The 18,794-nt window shown below is 44.6% G+C and overlaps 1 protein-coding gene across 3 annotated transcripts in view; it reads left to right on the top strand.

Annotated features, from left to right (window-relative positions):
* The window catches only part of LOC129703467 (anoctamin-7-like), a 97,714-nt gene that overhangs the window by 13,736 nt on the left and 65,184 nt on the right, over nt 1–18,794 (top strand). Inside the window, exons 1-3 of one of the 3 annotated variants that reach the window (XM_055645950.1) lie at nt 1,100–1,230; nt 11,914–12,119; nt 18,516–18,600. In XM_055645950.1, coding sequence (XP_055501925.1) covers nt 11,964–12,119; nt 18,516–18,600 — 241 coding nt within the window. In that variant the 5' untranslated portion in view covers nt 1,100–1,230; nt 11,914–11,963. Of the gene's footprint in view, nt 1–1,099; nt 1,231–1,735; nt 1,856–11,913; nt 12,120–18,515; nt 18,601–18,794 lie in introns of those variants that run through there. The other 2 variants (XM_055645949.1, XM_055645948.1) reach the window with 2 other exon arrangements.

The following is an 18,794-nucleotide window of genomic DNA, read 5'->3' as shown; positions in this document are numbered from 1 at the left end:
CCCTCCAGAGGACCCTGTGCGAAACAACTTTTAAAGTGGGTAGACCAGCCTACACACTGCTACTGCACGTTCATTTAGAGATAGACATGGGTCTAACAGCATGGACCACAATAGTTGCAAGTCTCCCTGTTGCAGCTTTCTTTCACTTTTTCAGCCATTGTGATGTTCCACATGGCCTGCTACCAACCTCTGCCTGTTTCAACATTGAGGTCATCTTCTTGGTCCAAGCTTGGTCAGGAACCTCCCCTTCACTTGTCCACTTTGGGTGACCCTGCCAGGAACGTAGCTCCAGATGGTTTAGCTCTCAGGATCTTAGGCACAGACCAGCTTCTCCAGCGCAATAAGATGGTGACCCTCGAAGAAGTTTCAACTATCCTATCACTGATGGCCATGATTCATTCTCTACCTTTCAGCCTCCTAAGCACCTTTTTGGCCACGATTCTAGTATCCTGTCCTTTTATTTTCTAACGTCGCTTGGTGTCAAATTTTGCTGGTAATCACTCCTTAAAGTGCCCGAGAGCATTTCACTATGAAAATGTTTTTTTGGCAAATATGCTTCTGAGTTGCCTTTCAGTCATGTCATTTCTCACGTCTCTTATTTTTACTTCATTCCACCTCTGAGTTTCTCTTGGTTTTTGTTTAAATAAACCATTCCCAGCATCACCCCTAGCTTGAATTTTAATCTGCCTTCGGCCAGAGAAAATAGCTTCTTTTGTATCCACCCTTTCAAACCATTAACCATGTCAAAACATTTCAATTAAATCACAACAATATTCCATAGTGAGAGGCAAGGCCTGACTAACTATTGAAGACTTTTTGAGATTATGATTAAATTAAATTATGATTTTGAGATTTGTTAAATGCACGGACAATCAATTGCTACAGGGAAATTCGAATAAAGGGAAGCAGCAGTGATGCTGACACACCTTTCAAGTGAGTTATTGATCTCTCTTTATCCTTCAATTCTGTGCCCTAAGTATGCATCTGTGTTAATGATTACACACCAGGAGGATGCACTGTTGTTGAACTAAAAGAGTTGGGCCAACATTGCTGATAAGCTTTTGCAATCTGACACATCACAGCCTGCTTGGGGCACAGCCTCACTGCAGAGCTCAACAGGTTAAACTGACTATCCACTGATATGCTCGCTGAGAGGCAGATTCTGAGCTTGTAAATTGTACCCAGCAGAGTAGAAGCAGCCTCAACAAATTGTGGAGAGAATTTGTCAAGGTAAGAATCATTACTTATATTACTTATATTCGAGTATTTCGAATATTGAAACATATACTCAGGATGTTATTGGTAATAAGAAATATGTTGTTCAGCTTTTACGCTCATAAACGGTTGAGCTTTTAGCACCACGTTGTGATCTTGTCTCTGTATGAAGCACAAATTAAGTTTCCCTGTCCCCAGAAACTGCATTTTAGTTTAATTTAAGTCCTTAGTTAAATGAAGAAGAAACAGGATGTTGGCTGTAATGTTTTCATAAGGTTGGACAAAATATGGACTACTGTATTTGCACAGTAAATACATTTAGTGGGACCATAAACTGTGTCTTATTTTGCATGTAGATTGGAGGAGGGAGGGGAGGGGGTGAGGGGTGGAGTGGGAATGACAGTGAATCGAGAATATACTACAGCTGGAAGGTTCTGATTGGATTTGAATGTTGGTTTTACAGAAACACTGGGCTCCACCATGTACCTACTGCATTAGTTGGTTCCTTTGTCTGTTAGAATATTACTGCCATTGTAACAGGTGGTTGCTCATCTCCATCCAAATGGACCTGTCGGCATCCTCCAAATAAAGCAGCATAGGCCTGGGGCTCTGGGGACTGACTGCATGTATGTGAGTTGGAGTGAGTATGGTTGACCAAAATGGTTCCAGAGCTAAGTGAGTTTAAAATATTAATGATGGGTTGCAGACGAGAATTATATTTTCTTAAATGTAGGTTTATTATTGTCATTGAGTATCAAGGTAAAGTAAAATGTTTTGTTTTGCTTGCCATCCAATCAAATCAGATAATACTATGCATGAATATAATTGAGCAAAACTCAGGTACAATAGGTAGAGAAAAGAGAAAGATACAGAGTGCAGAATATTATTCTCGGATTTGTAGCATAACAGTCCCAGGGGAAAAGGTCAATATCTGCAATGAAATAGATTGAAGAATGGGACTGTACCCTAGCTTAAGGAAGGACTGTTCAGAAGCCTGATAAGCCAGAGGGAGGGGGGAATTGTTCCTCAGTCTGGTGATGTGTGCTTTCAAACTTCTGTATCTCCTGCTCTACAGGAGTGTGGAGTAGAGGAATAACCGGGGTGAGAAAGGTCCATAATTATGTTGTTTGCTTTCCTGAGGCGTAAATTGATGGAGTCATTGGAGGGGAGTCTGGTCTGTGGGATGGATTGGGCTATATCCACAGCTCCCTACAATTTCTTGCGGTCCTGTTTACTTTTCCCAAACTAATCTGTTTTGCAACCAGACAGTGTGCTTTCTACGAAACATCTGTAGAGGATTGTGAATCATTGAAGACATGATCAATCTCCTCGGTCTCCTAAGGTAGTAGAGGCATTAATGCGCCTTCTCATCTGTTGTTTCAGTCTGCTTGGTGCTGAACACATCATTGGTAATGTTATCACCAAGGAACTGGAAGCCGTTAACCATTTCATGTTGGTTGAGTGGGGCATGTACTCCACCACGCTTCCTGAAGTTAATAACTAGCTCCTTCATCTTGCTGACATTGAGTGAGAGTCTGTTGCCCTGACATCGTGTTACTAAGCTCTCCAACTCTTTCCTGTAACCGTCTGAAGAAGGGTTTCGGCCCGAAACGTTGCCTATTTCCTTCGGTCTGAAGAAGGGTTTCGGCCCGAAACGTTGCCTATTTCCTTCGCTCCATAGATGCTGCTGCACCCGCTGAGTTTCTCCAGCTTTTTTGTGTAACCTTCTTTCCTGTAACCTGTCTTGCCATTGTTTGATCATCCAGCCCACCATAGCGGTGTCAGTTGCAAACTTGTTACAACAGAATTTGGCCGCACAGTCATGAGTGTATAGGGAGTATAGTAAGGGCTGAGAATGCATCTTGGCGGGGCACTGATGTTGAGAATTATTGTGGAGGATGTGTTGTTGCTTATCCTCACTGATTGTGTTCTATGGGTCAGAACGTCAAGGATCCAGTGGCAGAGAGGAATGCTGACCCCTAGGTCCAGGAGTTTGCAGATTAGTTTGGATGGGATTATGGTGTCAAAAGCAGAGCTAAAATCGATAAATAGGAGTCTGACGTCTGTGTCATTGCTGCCTAGGTGTACCAGAGATTACTTTAGGGCCAGGGAAATGGTATTTGTTGTGAATCTATTGTTATGATAGGCAAACTGCAGTGAATCAAGTTGGATTGGGAAATAGAAAATTGCAGGAGACCAAAACTGAGTGCCTAAAGCAGAAGGCTGTTGTTCATAATCAGATTATTTTTTAATTAAATATTCCTCAACCGCCAAAGTAGAATTTATATGTGATTTTTTTTTTAATCAATGAAGCTGGGCTGTAATAGAAAAAAGATGATGCTGGAATCACTGAGCAGGTGAGGCAGAATATGTGAAATAAGAAACTATATACCATATGTTTCAGGTTTGAGATCCTTCACCAGTGCTGGATGAGACGTTTTCAATAGCAAGGAAGATGGGAGATAAAGATGTGAGATAAAGTGAGAATAAATGAAGATTAATTCAGCAGTTAGAGTAGCAATTATAATCGCATTGTTTCTTTGTAATGTATTGTTAATAGCAAAGTTGTGGGGCATGGCTAACAAGTAAAACTATACAGAAAAAGAAAAACTGTGCCAAAATAATTTCAGACAGAGATGGCCAGTTCTGATCTTGACAGAAAGAAGCAATGGGTTATCTAAAGTTGGAGAATGTGATACAAAGTGCAAAAGGCAGCAACATGCCCAGACATTAGAGGAGTCTTGCTGCTCAAACATGTGTTGGTCTGTTTGCAATAGTGCAGAAGTTTACAAACAGAAAGTTGGACTGGGAGTGGGATGGAGAATTAAAATGGCGGACAACGGAAGCTCAGGGTTGTTCCTGCAGAATGAATGCAGGTACACAACAAAACAACCATCCAGTCTGCCTTTGGTTTCACCTGTCACAGATATTCCGTTTGTTCTGTTGAATAAAAAATAAACTTGTATTTCCCTCTTTATCGTGTGTCCCTCTGATCAGAGTGTCTCTGGTCTGAAAGTATAACTTTCTTTTTCTCAGTTGGTGGCTGACCTGTTTTTTTTAGTACTACAGCAATTGTAGTTTTTTTGATATTCAACCCTGGATACTAATCCTTTAATCCATGCTACTATATGATAGCCTATCACAGACTGTAAACCTCACCATATCAGTAAATACATTGTGCATGAGAAAATTAGGTAAATGCAAGAGAAAGATAAAGAAGGATATGCAGATAGGAGCTGGGTGGGTGATATTTTGTTTGGCAAACATGCAGCATCTGATGTCATCTGAGTCAATGGTCTTTTTTTGTGATGCAAATTCTCTGCATTAATTTAGAGGATATGTGACTCATAAAAAGGGACTCAGCTGTTTCATCAAATATCAAACTTGGTAGAGTACAGTTATGAAGAAAGTAGTGCTTGTTTCATTTGAGTAAATGAAAGAGGCATAATATGGCATGCCAAGGTTACATATCATGGGTCATTAAAGATATGGTAGAGGACGTGGCTCCTGCAGTTACAAACTTTACCAGGGTTCCTATGGCCAGAGTAAGAAGAAGAATAATAGTATGATATTGAACATACTATAATTAGCAATGTTACAAAATGTTGAGATTTAAAAAATCAAGTCTGCAATTTATCCCATCAGATAAAGCATAACAATAAGTTTAATTTGACACCTAATTCACTTTCATATCTCAAGTAATAAAAAAGTTATGGCCATTTTCATACTCGGAAATTAGCATCTTGTTCCCTATTGATTTTCTATGGACATAACAAAAAAGCTGTGATCGTGGACAGTCAAAGGCCCATAACCTTCTTAAAAATTAAGAGAACTGAATGAATTTTTCAGTTATCATAGATTGAAGCATTCTGAAACAAATATAAAATAATCTTACTTGGATGACCTGAAATTAAAGCATATAATTATTTAGTTACCCAATTGTAGCTAATTTCAAACGTCAATTACTAGTCTAAACATCTATCCATTTCTTAGTAAATGATTAACATTTTTAGATAGCCTAAGTGTCCAAATAATATTCACAAATAATTCACAATAAAACATGATTTTTAAATCTCATTTACATCAATTTATAGGCCAAATGGAAGGAATTTAGTGTTCATTTGTTGTAAATTAAAGTCAATTTAAATCGGCTTTCTAATGGGTTCCTGTGAACGCGCTGGTTTAGAACGTTCACATTGCGCTGGATTTGTGCCCTCAAGTGCCCAGAAAAATAACAATGTGTTGTAGGTCACCAAGTCAAATTGATGAGAAAGGCCTCATGGTAGAAGAATGATGTTTAACAGATATTCCTAAATAAAGTTTCACAGCCCTAAGTCTTGTGATAGAGAGAGCGTGTTGGCTAAATAAATATTGGACAAAGCCTGCGGCAGATGTTCCAGTTCTTGTAAACAGCTGTGCAAACATGGGGACTAGAAATTAGGGACTGTCAATCTTATGTTTTAATGGGAAATGTGGTGCTTGTTAATTTAGGGAGAGTATGGTATTAACCAACAACACAGATTCCATTAAAAGACAAGCAGAGAACCTTACTGACGTGTAATACTCAAACCTTGCCAATTGACGATGAAGAAAGCTGTACAATGTAGCAATGAAGGTACCTTGGTCCCCGGCCACACCAGAACCAGCAGTGCAGCCATCTAAGGAACCATGCCAATCAACAATAGAGGTCTCTTTTTTACTAATTAGTTGATAGGATGCGGGCTTGCTTGCTGCGCTGCAATTACTGTCCATTTCTAATTGTCCCTGACTAAGGAGACAGTTAAGATTGAACCAGATTGATAGGGCATAAAATAAGACCAGGAGACGGTACTTCAGACTTGCAAGCCAGATGTAGCATTTGGTGTAACCTTGACTGATCATCCTCGTCAATTGCCCATTTCAGGTAACTGTCACATCATTCTCTTCTTCTGATTGATCCAAATCCTCTCATGTTTACTTTTCTCCCCTATTGATAGGTGGATACATTTGAGGGGGAGGGGCTGAAAGGCAAATAGATGGAATAAATGACAAAGGCTAGATGTGAAAAGGAGACAAAAGGGTATCAGCTAAGGAAAGGAGGAGCAAAATCTAAAGCAGGAGGTAATGATTTGGATGGAATGGCATGGGTGAGGGGAATGGTATCGTATAAAGGAGAAATATGGGACTTGGGGATATGAGACAAGCACACAGAAGAGATGAAAGAATGGTAAATGCTATCATCAGGTCTGCCTCCATCACCATCCCGGCAGCGCGTTTCTGGCACCCATCACTCTCCGTGTAAAATAAACTTAATCCACACATCTCCTTTAAACTTTTCTCTTTGACTTTAAAGCAGTACCCTCTAGTCTCTGACATTTCCAACCGAGGAAAGAGGTTCTAACTATCTGCCCGAGCTATTCTTGTTACAGTATTGTATACTTCTATGGGGTCTCTGTCAACCTGGAGAAAAAGGGAAGTGTTACAATTTGGAATACTTTGCACAGTTTTGGCCCACTTCTTATTGAAATCATTTATTAACATTGGAGCAGCCCAAAATACATTTGTTAGGCTTATTCCTGGGATGACAGGGGTGGCCAATCACGAGGAAATGTAGAAATCAGATCAATATTCTTTGGTGTTTAGAAGAATGAAGGAAGTTATTGGAAAACATGAAATCCTAAGAGGGCATGACCATGTAGTCATTGAAATAACACCCATAGTGGAGAATCGTGAGCAAGCGGACATAGTTACAAGATTAGGAAGAAGTCATTTACAATTGAGGTGTGTAGGGACTCTCTCAGATGGTGGTGATTCTCTGGAATTCTCTACCCCAGAGGGTTATGGAGGGTAGATCACTGGGGCATGCAAACAGGAGGTAGATAAATGATTGAAAGCTCAGGGAACTGATCATTTACATGAATAGTAAGCTTGACAGCTTGTCAAACAGGCTTCTCTACCCTCTCCAACATATTTATACATTAGATGCAAATAACTAGAGGTGATAGGTTTATAGTAAGAGGTTTAAAGAAGATACAAGGAAGAGTTTTTTTCAACAAGAGCGTGGTTGGAATCTGGAACATACTGCCTGTTCTAGGTAGAGGAGAGAAAGACGCTCCAAATAATTAAGTATCTGGATGAATCAATAAACAATAGGTGCAGGAGTAGGCCATTCGGCCCTTCGAGCCAGCACCGTCATTCAATGTAATCATCCCCAATCAGTACTCCGTTCCTGCCTTCTCCCCATATCCCCTGACTACGCTATCTTTAAGAGCCCTATCTAGCTCTCTCTTGAAAGCATCCCGAGAAACGGCCTCCACTGCCCTCTGAGGCAGAGAATTCCACAGACTCACAACTCTCTGTGAGAAAAAGTGCTTCCTCGTCTCTGTTCTAAATGGCTTACCCATTATTCTTAAACTGTGGCCCCTGGTTCCAGACTCTCCCCCGGGAACATGTTTCCTGCCTCTAGCGTGTCCAAACCTTTAATAATCTTATGTGTTTCAATAAGATCCCCTCTCATCCTAAATTCCAGAGTATACAAGCCCAGCCTCTCCATTCTCTCAGCATATGACAGTCCCGCCATCCCGGCAACTAACCTTGTAAACCTACGCTGCACTCCCTCAATAGCAAGAATGTCCTTCCTCAAATTTGGGGACCAAAACTGCACACAATACCCCAGGCGTGGTCTCACTAAATCATTGACGCATATTGTAAATAGCTGCGGTCCCAGCACCGAGTGTTGCGGTACCCCACTAGTCACTGCCTGCCATTCTGAAAGGGACCCTGTTTATCCCTACTCTTTGTTTTCTGACTGCCAACTAATTTTCTATCCATGTCAGCACTCTACCCCCAATACCATGTGCCCTAATTTTCCCACTAATCTCCTATGCGGGACCTTATCAAATGCTTTCTGAAAGTCCAGGTACACTACATCCACTGGCTCTCCATTTTCCTAGTTACATCCTCAAAAAATTCCAGAAGATTAGTCAAGCATGATTTCCCTTTCGTAAATCCATGCTGACTCGGACCGATCCTGTTACTGCTATTCAAATGTGCCGCTATTTCATCTTTTATAATTGACTCCAGCATCTTCCCCACCACCAATGTCAGGCTAACTGGTCTATAATTCCCTGTTTTCTCTATCCCGCCTTTCCTAAAAAGTGGGATAACGTTAGCTACCCTCCAATCCACAGGAACTGATCCTGAATCTACAGAATATTGGAAAATGATCACCAATGCATCCACGATTTCTAGAGCTACTTCCTTAAGTACCCTGGGGGATGCAGACCATCAGCCTTCAGTCCCATCAGTGTACCCAACCCAATTTCCTGCCTAATGTAGATTTCCTTCAGTTCCTCTGTCACCCCAGATCCTCTGGCCACTAGTATATCAGGAAGATTGTTTGTGTCCTCCTTAGTGAAGATGGATCCAAAGTACCTGTTCAACTCATCTGCCATTTCCTTGTTCCCCATAATAAATTCATCTTTTTCGGTCTTCAAGGGTCCAACTTTGGTCTTAACTATTTTTTTTCCTTTTCACATACCTCAAGAAGCTTTTACTATCCTGCTTTATATTCTTGGCCAGCTTACCTTCCTAATTCATCTTTTCTCCCCGTATTGTCTTTTTAGTTATCTTCTGTTGATCTTTAAACATTACCCAATCCTCTTGCTTCCTGCTCATCTTTGCTCTGCTGTACTTCTTCTCTTTTATTTTTATACTGTCCTTGACTTCCCTTGTCAGCCACGGTCGCCTCTTACTCCCCTTGGAATCTTTCTTCCTGTTTGGAATGAACTGATCCTGCACCTTTTGTATTATTCCTAGAAATACCTGCCATTGTTGTTCCACTGTCATCCCTGCTAGGGTATCTTTCCAGTCAACTTTGGCCAGATCCTCCCTCATGGCTCCATAGTCCCCTTTATTCAACTGTAACACCAACACCTCCGATTTACCCTTCTCCCTCTCCAATTGTAGATTAAACGTGACCACATTATGGTCACTCCATCCTAATGGCTCCTAAACCTCAAGTTCCTTTATCAAATCCGGTTCATTACATAACACTAAATCCAGAATTGCTTTCTCCCTGGTAGGCTCCAATACAAGCTGCTCTAAGAATCCATCATGGAGGCACTCCACAAACTTCCTTTCTTGGGGTTCAGTACCAACCTGATTTTCCCAGTCTACCTGCATGTTGAAATCTCCCATAACAACCGTAGCATTACCTTTACTACATGCCAATTTTAACTCCTAATTCAACTTGCACCCTATATCCAGGCTACTGTTTGGGGGCCTGTAGATAAGTCCCATTAGGGTATTTATACCCTTACAATTCCTTAGTTCTATCCATACTGACTCCACATCTCCTGTTTCAATGTCACCCCTTGCAAAGGACTGAATTTCATTCCTCATCAACAGCTAACCCACCCCCTCTGCCCACCTGTCTGTCTTTTCAATAGGAGGGATACCCTTGAATATTCAGTTCCCAGCCCTGGCCCTCTTGCAGCCATGTCTCTGTAATTCCCACAACATCATACTTGCCAATTTCTAACTGAGCCTCAAGCTCGTCCACTTTATTTCTTATACTTCGCGCATTCATGTACAACACTTTGACCTCGGTATTCACCTCCCCTCTTGCACTGCTCGCAATTGGCCCTGACCTTATTCTCTTATCCCTTTTCAAACTTTCTTTCCCATTAATTCGGGAGTCTTTTGTAACTTTTCCTGTAATCACTTCCCCTTCAACTCCATCTTCATACTCCCAATTTGTCAATCCCTCCCCCCCACTATTTAGTTTAAACCCGCACATGTAGCTCTAGCAAACCTGCCTGCCAGAACGTTGGTCCCCCTCCAATCACCAGATTAATTTCCTGCCCAAATTTGTTGAATATGTGTGAAACAAAGGTTTAGAGGGACCTCAGCCTGTTCTTTTACCATAGATGGTGACAGCGATAAAAATGGTGCTCAGCTGCACAGGTGTCAGCGGTATTTGTGAACTGATGGTGAAACTTAATTGTAGGAACTAAACAACCCATATTGCTGGAACCGTGCCAACTGGAAATTATGGAATATTGCCAAAGGGTGTAAGCTTGCCAACCGCCAACAATCAAAGACTCTGTCAAAATACAATGGAGGAGTGTCTACAACTGCCAACCAAGAAGTCTTGGCAGAAAACAACAGAACGCCCTCATCAAGCAAGGCCAGAATTGAAGAGTCAGCAATAGACATAACTCATCAATATTCCTCAAAATTACCATTGAAGATCAGCAAAAGGCAGGAAGGAGTTTTACCAACATCATTCAAGGGATCTTGCCTCGGGGCTCTGGAACAACCACCCAACCAGCAAAGCACAACTCGCATCTTCTACAATGAAGCTCACCTAAGGGTCAATGGAGGAAGCCCTTTAAACTTCTCAATTGGCAACATCATCCATTTTTGTTGGTTATTTGCATTTGGAAAGATTGCTCCATGATTGGTTGGCGAGGTACCACAATTACTGACTGATGGGATTTTCCTATTGCTGGTTGACAAGGTTCTACCATTACAGTTGCCACAATTACTCCATTGGGGATTTGCAATAGTGCTCCATTGACACTCGGCTCTGTCATCAGTTGACAAAACCTCTCTGTTGACAATGCAAGTGAACTCGCGTATCTTTATTTATTTATCATTTTCTGGCACATGGGCATTGCTGACAAGTAGTGAATTCATTTCCCATTCCTAATGGCTATTGAGCAGGTAGTTGTGAGTTGCCTTCTTGTAATACCTCCAGTGCTCAGTGGTGTTGGATGGCGAGTTCCAGGGTTTAGATGAAGTGACAATGAAGGGCCAGTGATATATTTTCAAGCTAGGATGGCATGTAGTTTGAAGGAACCTGCAGATGGCAGTTTTCCTCTGTCTCCCTTGTTTCTTCCTGTTGCAGGGTTTGGAAGGGGATGGCTGGATAGTCAAGGCAATACAGATGGAACACAATGTAGGCACGATGTATGGGAAGTGGAAGGAGGCAGTGGTTGATGAACTGCCATTGCTGTTAAATCCTGGATGGTAGAAACACGGAACTGCAGATGCTGGCTTACAAAAAAAAAAGGCACCAAATGCTGGATTAACTCAGTGGGTCAGGCAGCATGTCTGAAGAACATTGATATATGGCGTTTTGGGTCAGGACCCTTCTTCAGGCTGAGCCTGGATAGCGTTGAGAATGATTAGAGCTGAGCTCATCTATGTAAGCAGAGTTCCATCACATTGCTGCCTTGTGCCTGGTAGATGAGAGAACGCCTTTGGAAGTGAGTCACCTCACCACACGATATCTGCCCTCTGACCTATTCTTGTAACTACAGTATTAATGGTGGCTGGTTGCTAAATGTAATGGATGAATGATTAATTAATTTGTTTTGTGGGAAATTGTGAAAATTAAAGATAAGGCTATTCAGAGAAATCAAGAAATATGTCATTACAGGTAGGTAAACGCGTAGAGTTTTTTGTGTATGTGCAAGTGTTAATGATTGCATTTAAAAGTGTTAATATATGCATAAGTGCCTCATGCCAATGTGATGATGCGTATGTAGCTCTGTAATTTAAGTGTAAACATTGATAAATATATATTTTAGAATGTTTTTAAAATTTGTTCATATGGGCTGTGTGAATGAATTAAGATAAGACAGAAGGGAAAAGGAAGGCAATGTCTGCAGAGAATTCCCTCAAGTGGATTTTTATTTTTTTCCTAAACAGGGACATAATTGGGTACGAATTTCAAAAAATTATTCTAATCCACAAACGTCATGTTGAAACGGAAAGGCAGTAAAGAGGATGATACCATTAATCTCATTGTGGCCAACGAAGAGAAGAGTGACAATTATGGAAGTTTGGCCAAAGAGGATGAGGATGAGGACTGGGATGATACTGACGATGAAACCTCAGACGACACGCTGGAGGAGGTGGGCATTGTTGATTTATTTACGCTCCTACTCATCTACATTCAGTTCCCAGTCATCTTTGGCAGTAAATTAAATGAGTTGATAATTTAACTTTACTTGTTTCTGACCTTGGATTTACTGTATAATCTATTTCACCAACGTAGATATAAATCTGATTAGCACTTATTTCCTCAAATTTCATAGCTGGTTTCATATTTATTCTACACCTCCTGGGTGCTTGCTTGTATGGCAAATAATACAAAATGGATTTTTATTTGCTTTAAGATCATTTACCTGCAGTATTAATTGGTGAAGGTATTGGAACCCTAGCTCATCTTTATCTATATACTTTTAAAACTCTGTGTGTGTTTGTGTGTGTGTGTGTGTATGTCATTTTGCCTTTGAAACGTATTTCCTCGAAAACCAGAGGCAAAAACGCAAAGATCTTTACATATTTCGGTAGTGATTGAACATAATTTCAGAAATCAACTCCTCTCTAAATTTGGTCAATTATTTCCCCAGATTTTTAATAAAGTTGTTCACAAAACTCACTTAAAAAAAAAAAATTGCCGCTTGCCTGCTGCTGACATCACAATGCTCACATGCCCACCCATCGAGGCCCACCTGCCTCCTGGCCACGCCCCCCGCCGCTGTGGATTAATGCTGTCAACACTACTGTCAACGTGCATGCATAGCTTTCCACGAGGTACGTCCGCCCCCCCCGTCCCCCCCGTTCTTCAAAAGGCGCAGAAAGACGGAGAAAGTTCTGCAGCAAAGATTCTACAGATAAGCTATAGGATATTTGTTCTGCAGATGTCCGGGTCAGCAGCGCCTCACGCGCTGAACCTTCTCCTCATTGTCGGCACAGCTCGTGAAGCCCCGCCCCTTCCATCCCCCGCCCACCTGCGCGCTCATTCCAGCTGTGGGTTTCCAGAGAGTCAGAGACCCCTCCCCCCCCCTTCCACCCCTACTCATCTCACCTCCTCTCCCCTCCTCCCTCCCTCTTCTCCAGGGTGGGGCCGACCGTCTGTCCCCCCCCCCCCTCCCCCCCCCGTTTTTGCCCTGCTGGGTGTCACCTTAGCGGAAGCCACGATGCGCTTACCTTAGCGGAATCCTCAGATTGGCTGGTCCCCCCCCCGCTGCCCTTTTCATTCTCCTCAGATCCGTCCCCCCTCGAGCTCTCCACCCCCCCCCCCCCCTCTCTCTCTCCCTCCCCCTCTCCCCCCCCCCTCTCCCTCTCTCCCCCCCTCTCTCCCTCCCCCCTCCCCCTCCTCTCTCTCCCCCCTCTCTCTCCTCCCCTCTCTCTCTCCCTCCCCCTCCCCTCTCTCTCTCTCTCCCCTCCTCTCTCTCTCCCTCCCTCTCTCTCTCTCCCCCTCTCTCTCTCCCCCTCTCTCTCTCCCCCCCTCTCTCCCCCCCCCTCTCTCTCTCCCCCCTCTCCCCCCCTCTCTCTCTCCCCCCTCTCTCTCCCCCCTCTCCCCTCTCTCCCCCTCTCTCTCTCTCCCCCTCTCTCTCTCCCCCTCTCTCTCCCCCCTCTCTCTCCCCCCTCTCTCCCCCTCTCCCCCCTCTCTCTCCCCCCCCTCTCTCTCTCCCCCCCTCTCCCCTCTCCCCCCCCCCCCCCTCTCTCCCCCCCTCCCTCTCTCCCCCCCCCTCCCCCCCCCCCCCCCCCCCCCTCCCCCCCCCCCCTCTCCCCCCCCTCCCCCTCCCCTAAACCCCGTTCCCCCCTCCCCTAAACCTCCTCCTCCCCCCGCCCACCTGCCCCTCCACCCCTAAACCCCCTACCCCCCTCCCCTAAACCTCCCTCCCCTCCTCATCCCCCCCTCCACCCCTCCCTACCCCTTCCCCCCACCCCTCCCCTCCCCCCTCCACTCCCCTCCCCTCCCCCTCCCTTCCCCCCCTCTCCCCTTCCCTTCCCACCCCCACCCTCCCACCTCTCAGCCCCCCTCTCTCCCTCCCCCCTCTCTCCTCCCCTCTCTCTCCTCCCATCTCTCTCTCCCCCCCCCCTCCATCTCTCTCTCGTCCCCTCCTCCCCCCCCCCCCCCCCCCCCCTCACCCACCCTCCCTCTCCCCCTCCCCTCCACACCCCCCTCTCCCTTCTGTCTCTGCCTCTCTCTCTATCTCTCCCATTCTCTCTCTGCCCTCACTCTCTACCCCCCCTCTCCCTATACACCTCTGTGAGTTGGGGGCTATGCGCCAGTGGATTGGGCGGTGGGGTAAAAGGAGCAAATTAATAATATTAATATAATATCAATGGGGGTAGATAGTGTGTGTGTGGGGGTGGTTAGTGTGTGTGATGCCGCATGTCACTATCCCCCCCCCCCCGCAACCGCGTGTTGGGGGAACAGACCCAACGGGTCTGCACTTGGTCTAGTATTTATTAAACATCCAAGTTCAAATGAATGCAGCATGGTTTGTCAAAGAAGGATTTTGATGTTATGTCTGGAGATAATGCTCTCCTTTGTCAGGCATAAGTAGGTGCCATGGAAGATTTGGACTAATGTCTGGCAAATGCCGTTTAGTTAAAATGGAGTACTGTATAATTGCTACATGCTCAATGTTTATACATTTTTCAGAGAAAAATGTTAAGAAGAGAAAATATGATCCAGGACTCCTTGCTCCAATATACATGATTAACTGTCTGAAGTAATAATAATAATAATAATCATAATAATAATAATAATAATAATAATAATAATACATTTTATTTATGGGCGCCTTTCAAGAGTCTCAAGGACACCTTACAAAAATTTAGCAGGTAGAGGAAAAACATGTAAGGGGAATGAAATAAATAGTAGAAACATGACTAGTACACAAAGTAAAGACAGAATACAATTCAAAACACAATATGAGGCAATTAATGCACAGATGAAAAGGGAGGGGGACGTGGGGCTAAGGATGGGCAGAGGTGAAGAGATGGGTCTTGAGGCGGGACTGGAAGATGGTGAGGGACACGGAATTGTGGATCAGTTGGAGGAGGGAGTTCCAGAGCCTGGGAGCTGCCCTGGAGAAGGCTCTGTCCCCAAAACTGCGGAGGTTGGACGTGGATGGAGAGGAGACCGGCTGATGTGGATCTGAGGGACCGTGAGGGTTGGTAGGGGGAGAGGAGGTCAGTGAGATATGTGGGGGCCAGATGGTGGAGGGCTTTGTAGGTGAGGATCAGGATTTTGTAGGCGATCCGGTGGGAGATGGGAAGCCAGTGAAGTTGTTTGAGGACTGGAGTGATGTGATGCCAGGATTTGGTGTGGGTGATGAGTCGGGCGGCTGTGTTCTGGACCAGTTGGAGTCGGTTGATGTAGGTGGAGCTGATGCCAAGGAGAAGTGAGTTGCAATAGTCCAGTCGGGAGGAGATGAAGGCATGGATGAGTCTTTCAGCAGCGGGAGGTGTGAGAGAGGGTCTGAGATTGGCGATGTTGCGGAGATGAAAGAAGGAGGTTTTAATGACATGGCGGATGTGAGGCTCAAGGGAGAGGGTGGAATCAAAGATCACGCCAAGGTTGCGGGCCTTGGGAGATGGGGAGACAGTGGTGCCGTCGATGGTGAGAGTGGGGTGATTGATTTTGCTGAGTGTGGCTTTTGAGCCTATGAGGAGGAATTCTGTCTTATCGCTGTTGAGTTTGAGGAAGTTATGTTGCATCCAGGTTTTTATAGCTGACAAACAGGAGTTGATATGGGAGAGGGGGGGGTTGTGGGGGGATTTGGTGCCGAGGTAGATCTGGGTGTCATCAGCGTAACAGTGGAAGTCCAGGTTGAAGTGGCGGAGTATCTGACCAAGGGGGAGGATGTAGATGATGAAGAGGAGGGGGCCGAGTACGGAGCCTTGGGGAACGCCTTGAGTGGCTGTGGCTGTAACAGAGGTGTGGTTGTGGAGAGAGATGAAATGGGATCTGTTGGAAAGGTAGGAACGGAGCCAGCTGAGTGCAGAGCCTTCAATGCCGAGGTCCTTGAGTCTGGTGAGCAGGATGTTATGGTTCACTGTATCGAAGGCTGCGCTCAGGTCGAGGAGGATGAGGATGTTGAGGGAACCAGTGTCAGCAGAGGTGAGGAGGTCGTTGAGGACTTTGAGGAGAGCAGTTTCTGTGCTATGGAGGGGGCGAAAGCCAGATTGGAGGGGTTCAAGTAGGTTATACGCAAGGAGGTGGGAATGAAGTTGCGAAGCAACGATACGCTCCAGGGTTTTTGATAGAAAGGGGAGGTTTGAGATTGGGCGGTAGTTAATGAGAGAGGAGGGATCAAGACCAGGTTTCTTTAAGATTGGTGTGACAGCAGCAGTTTTAAAAGCAGAGGGGACAATTCCTTGGGACAATGAGGAGTTGAAGAGATTAGTGAGGTAGGGGCAGAGAACGGGGAGGCAGGACTTCAGCAGGGGAGAGAAGAGAGGGTCGAGGGAGCAGGTAGTGGGTTTGGAAGAGCAGATGAGTTTGGAGATTTCAATAAGGGTGACCAGGTCAAACTGAGAGAGGAAGCAGTGCGGAGGAGGGGTAAGGAGGTCAGTGGAGATGTTGAAAGGAGAGGCCTTGGTAGGTGGTGGAGTAGATGCTGGGGAGTTGCGTACAAGGGATAAAGATTGATAGATGGTGCTGATTTTATTAGCGAAAAAGTGGAGGAATGAGTTGCAGAGATCCGGAGTAGAGGTAGGGAGAATGTTGGCTCGAGGCTTGAGGAGGTTGCCCACTGTGGAGAAGAGGGTTCTGTGGTTTAGGCAGGGATCAGTGAATATGGAGGAAAGGTAGGCAGATTTTGCAGCAATGAGGGCATCTTTGTAATCAGTGAGGTGGAGTTTGTAAGCTTCAAGGTGGACTGTGAGAGATAATTTCTTTGTGAGTTGTTCAAGTCGGCGACCAGTCTGTTTCAGTTTACGAAGTGCAGGTGTGTACCAGGGTGAAGATGTGTTGAAAGTTACGGTTCTTGTTTTGAGGGGGGCCATAGCGTTAAGAGAGGTAGACAAGGTGGAGTTGAGATGGTTTGTGAGATCATCAGGTGAGATGGGGGCTGAGTCCAGGGGGAGAATGGTGGAGAGGAGGTCAGAAAGATGGAGGGGATCAATGGATTTTAGATTACGGAAGGTGATTTCTCGGAGGAAGCGGGGGCGAGGTGTCGGAGAAGGGATGGTGAACCGTATAAGCTTATGATCAGAGAGGGGGAAGAGGCATGGATGGAGGTCGAGTACCGGTTGATTTGTGGAGCAGACCAGGTCAAGGATGTGACCTTTGTCATTGGTGAGAAAGGTGACGTGCTGAGTGAGAGAGAAGTTGTCAAGTAAAAAGGCGAATTCAGATGCGAGCTTGCAGGTGGGGGAGTCCATGTGAATATTTAAGTCACCAAGTAGCAGCAGACGTGGGGAGAGGGATGAGGCAAGTGTGAGGAGTTCAGTGAAGTCAGATAGGAAGGAGGGGTTTGGTTTAGGTGGCCGGTAAATGAGGCTGACTGTCATGGAGGAAAGGGTTTTGAAGGCGAGGAATTCAAATGATGCTACTGGGGGGAAGGTGAGTTCAGTGATCTGAAAATTCTGGTTGAAAATAACAGCGAGGCCACCTCCATGATAAAGCAAGTAGAACGTTATTGATAGCATAATTCATATGGAAGGGCAAACTTTTGAAAATGTCTTTGGCTAGGTTTTAGTTGTAAATCCAAGGTTTCGTTTTGGTTTGGACTCAAGGAGATTATGATGAAACCGACCAGATTACTTTTCTGTACAAGCATCTTAATTATCAGGATAAACTCAAATAAATGGATTCCACCTTTTTATATAAACATAAACCAGGAGGCAGTCTCACCATTTCCACCAAAGCCATAAATACATGTTCTGTGCATAAGACTGGAGTAAGCTCACACTTCTCATTCTTCTTGAACTATCTCTGACCCAGTTAATCAGCTAATCTCTTCCATTGTCTCAACTCGAGGTGAGGCCATTCTAACCTCGGCCCATTCTTACTTATCTGGCCATAGTCAAAGAATCTTTGACAGCTTTGCTTCCCACTCCAGCACTGTTAGATCTGCATTCCATTGTTCTCCAGTGACTCTCGGGCACCCTTGCCCTTGATAAGGGCCTGTCCCACTTATTCGACCTTTTCGGCGACTGCCAGCACCCGTCATAGGTCCCTGAAAAGTTGAAAATTCAGCGCGACCAGAAAGACGCTACGACTCTTTGGGTGACAAGGAGACCTCTCATGACCATACAGGCGACAAGGGGGTCACCAGGGGGCATATCGTCAGGGGGTTGCCTGTATGGTCGTGAGATGTCTTCTAGTCACCCAAAGACTCATAGCATCTTTCTGGTCGCCGCTGAATTGTTGAAAATTTTCGGCGTCCTATGACATCATCAGGTGAGATGGTCGCCGAAAAGATCACGTAAGTGGGACAGGCCCTATAAGGTATTGCACAAATGATATACTGAACTTCTCTTTCCATTCTTCAATATAGGCCATCACTGAAGGTGAAGAAATACCGTTCAGACCACCGGAAGAAGAGAAATTTAACTTTTTCCAAGATGGTAAAACCAGAGTTGGTGAGTTGTATGATTCTTTCTTTATGACTCCATCTTTATAATGTTTACTTTATTGTGAATATCCTTAAAGCAATTAGTTTTCTGTTTGCTTTATTTCTAGCAGTGTTGGCGAATAAATTACCAACTTAGTCAACATTGCATCAACATGGGTTCAGTGTATTTGTATTTATGTACATGTAGTTCAACCACTGAAC

Source organism: Leucoraja erinacea, chromosome 14 (assembly GCF_028641065.1).
Source record: "Leucoraja erinacea ecotype New England chromosome 14, Leri_hhj_1, whole genome shotgun sequence".
Taxonomy (NCBI): Eukaryota; Metazoa; Chordata; class Chondrichthyes; order Rajiformes; family Rajidae; genus Leucoraja; species Leucoraja erinaceus.
This window is presented reverse-complemented; position numbering and strand designations above follow the sequence as displayed.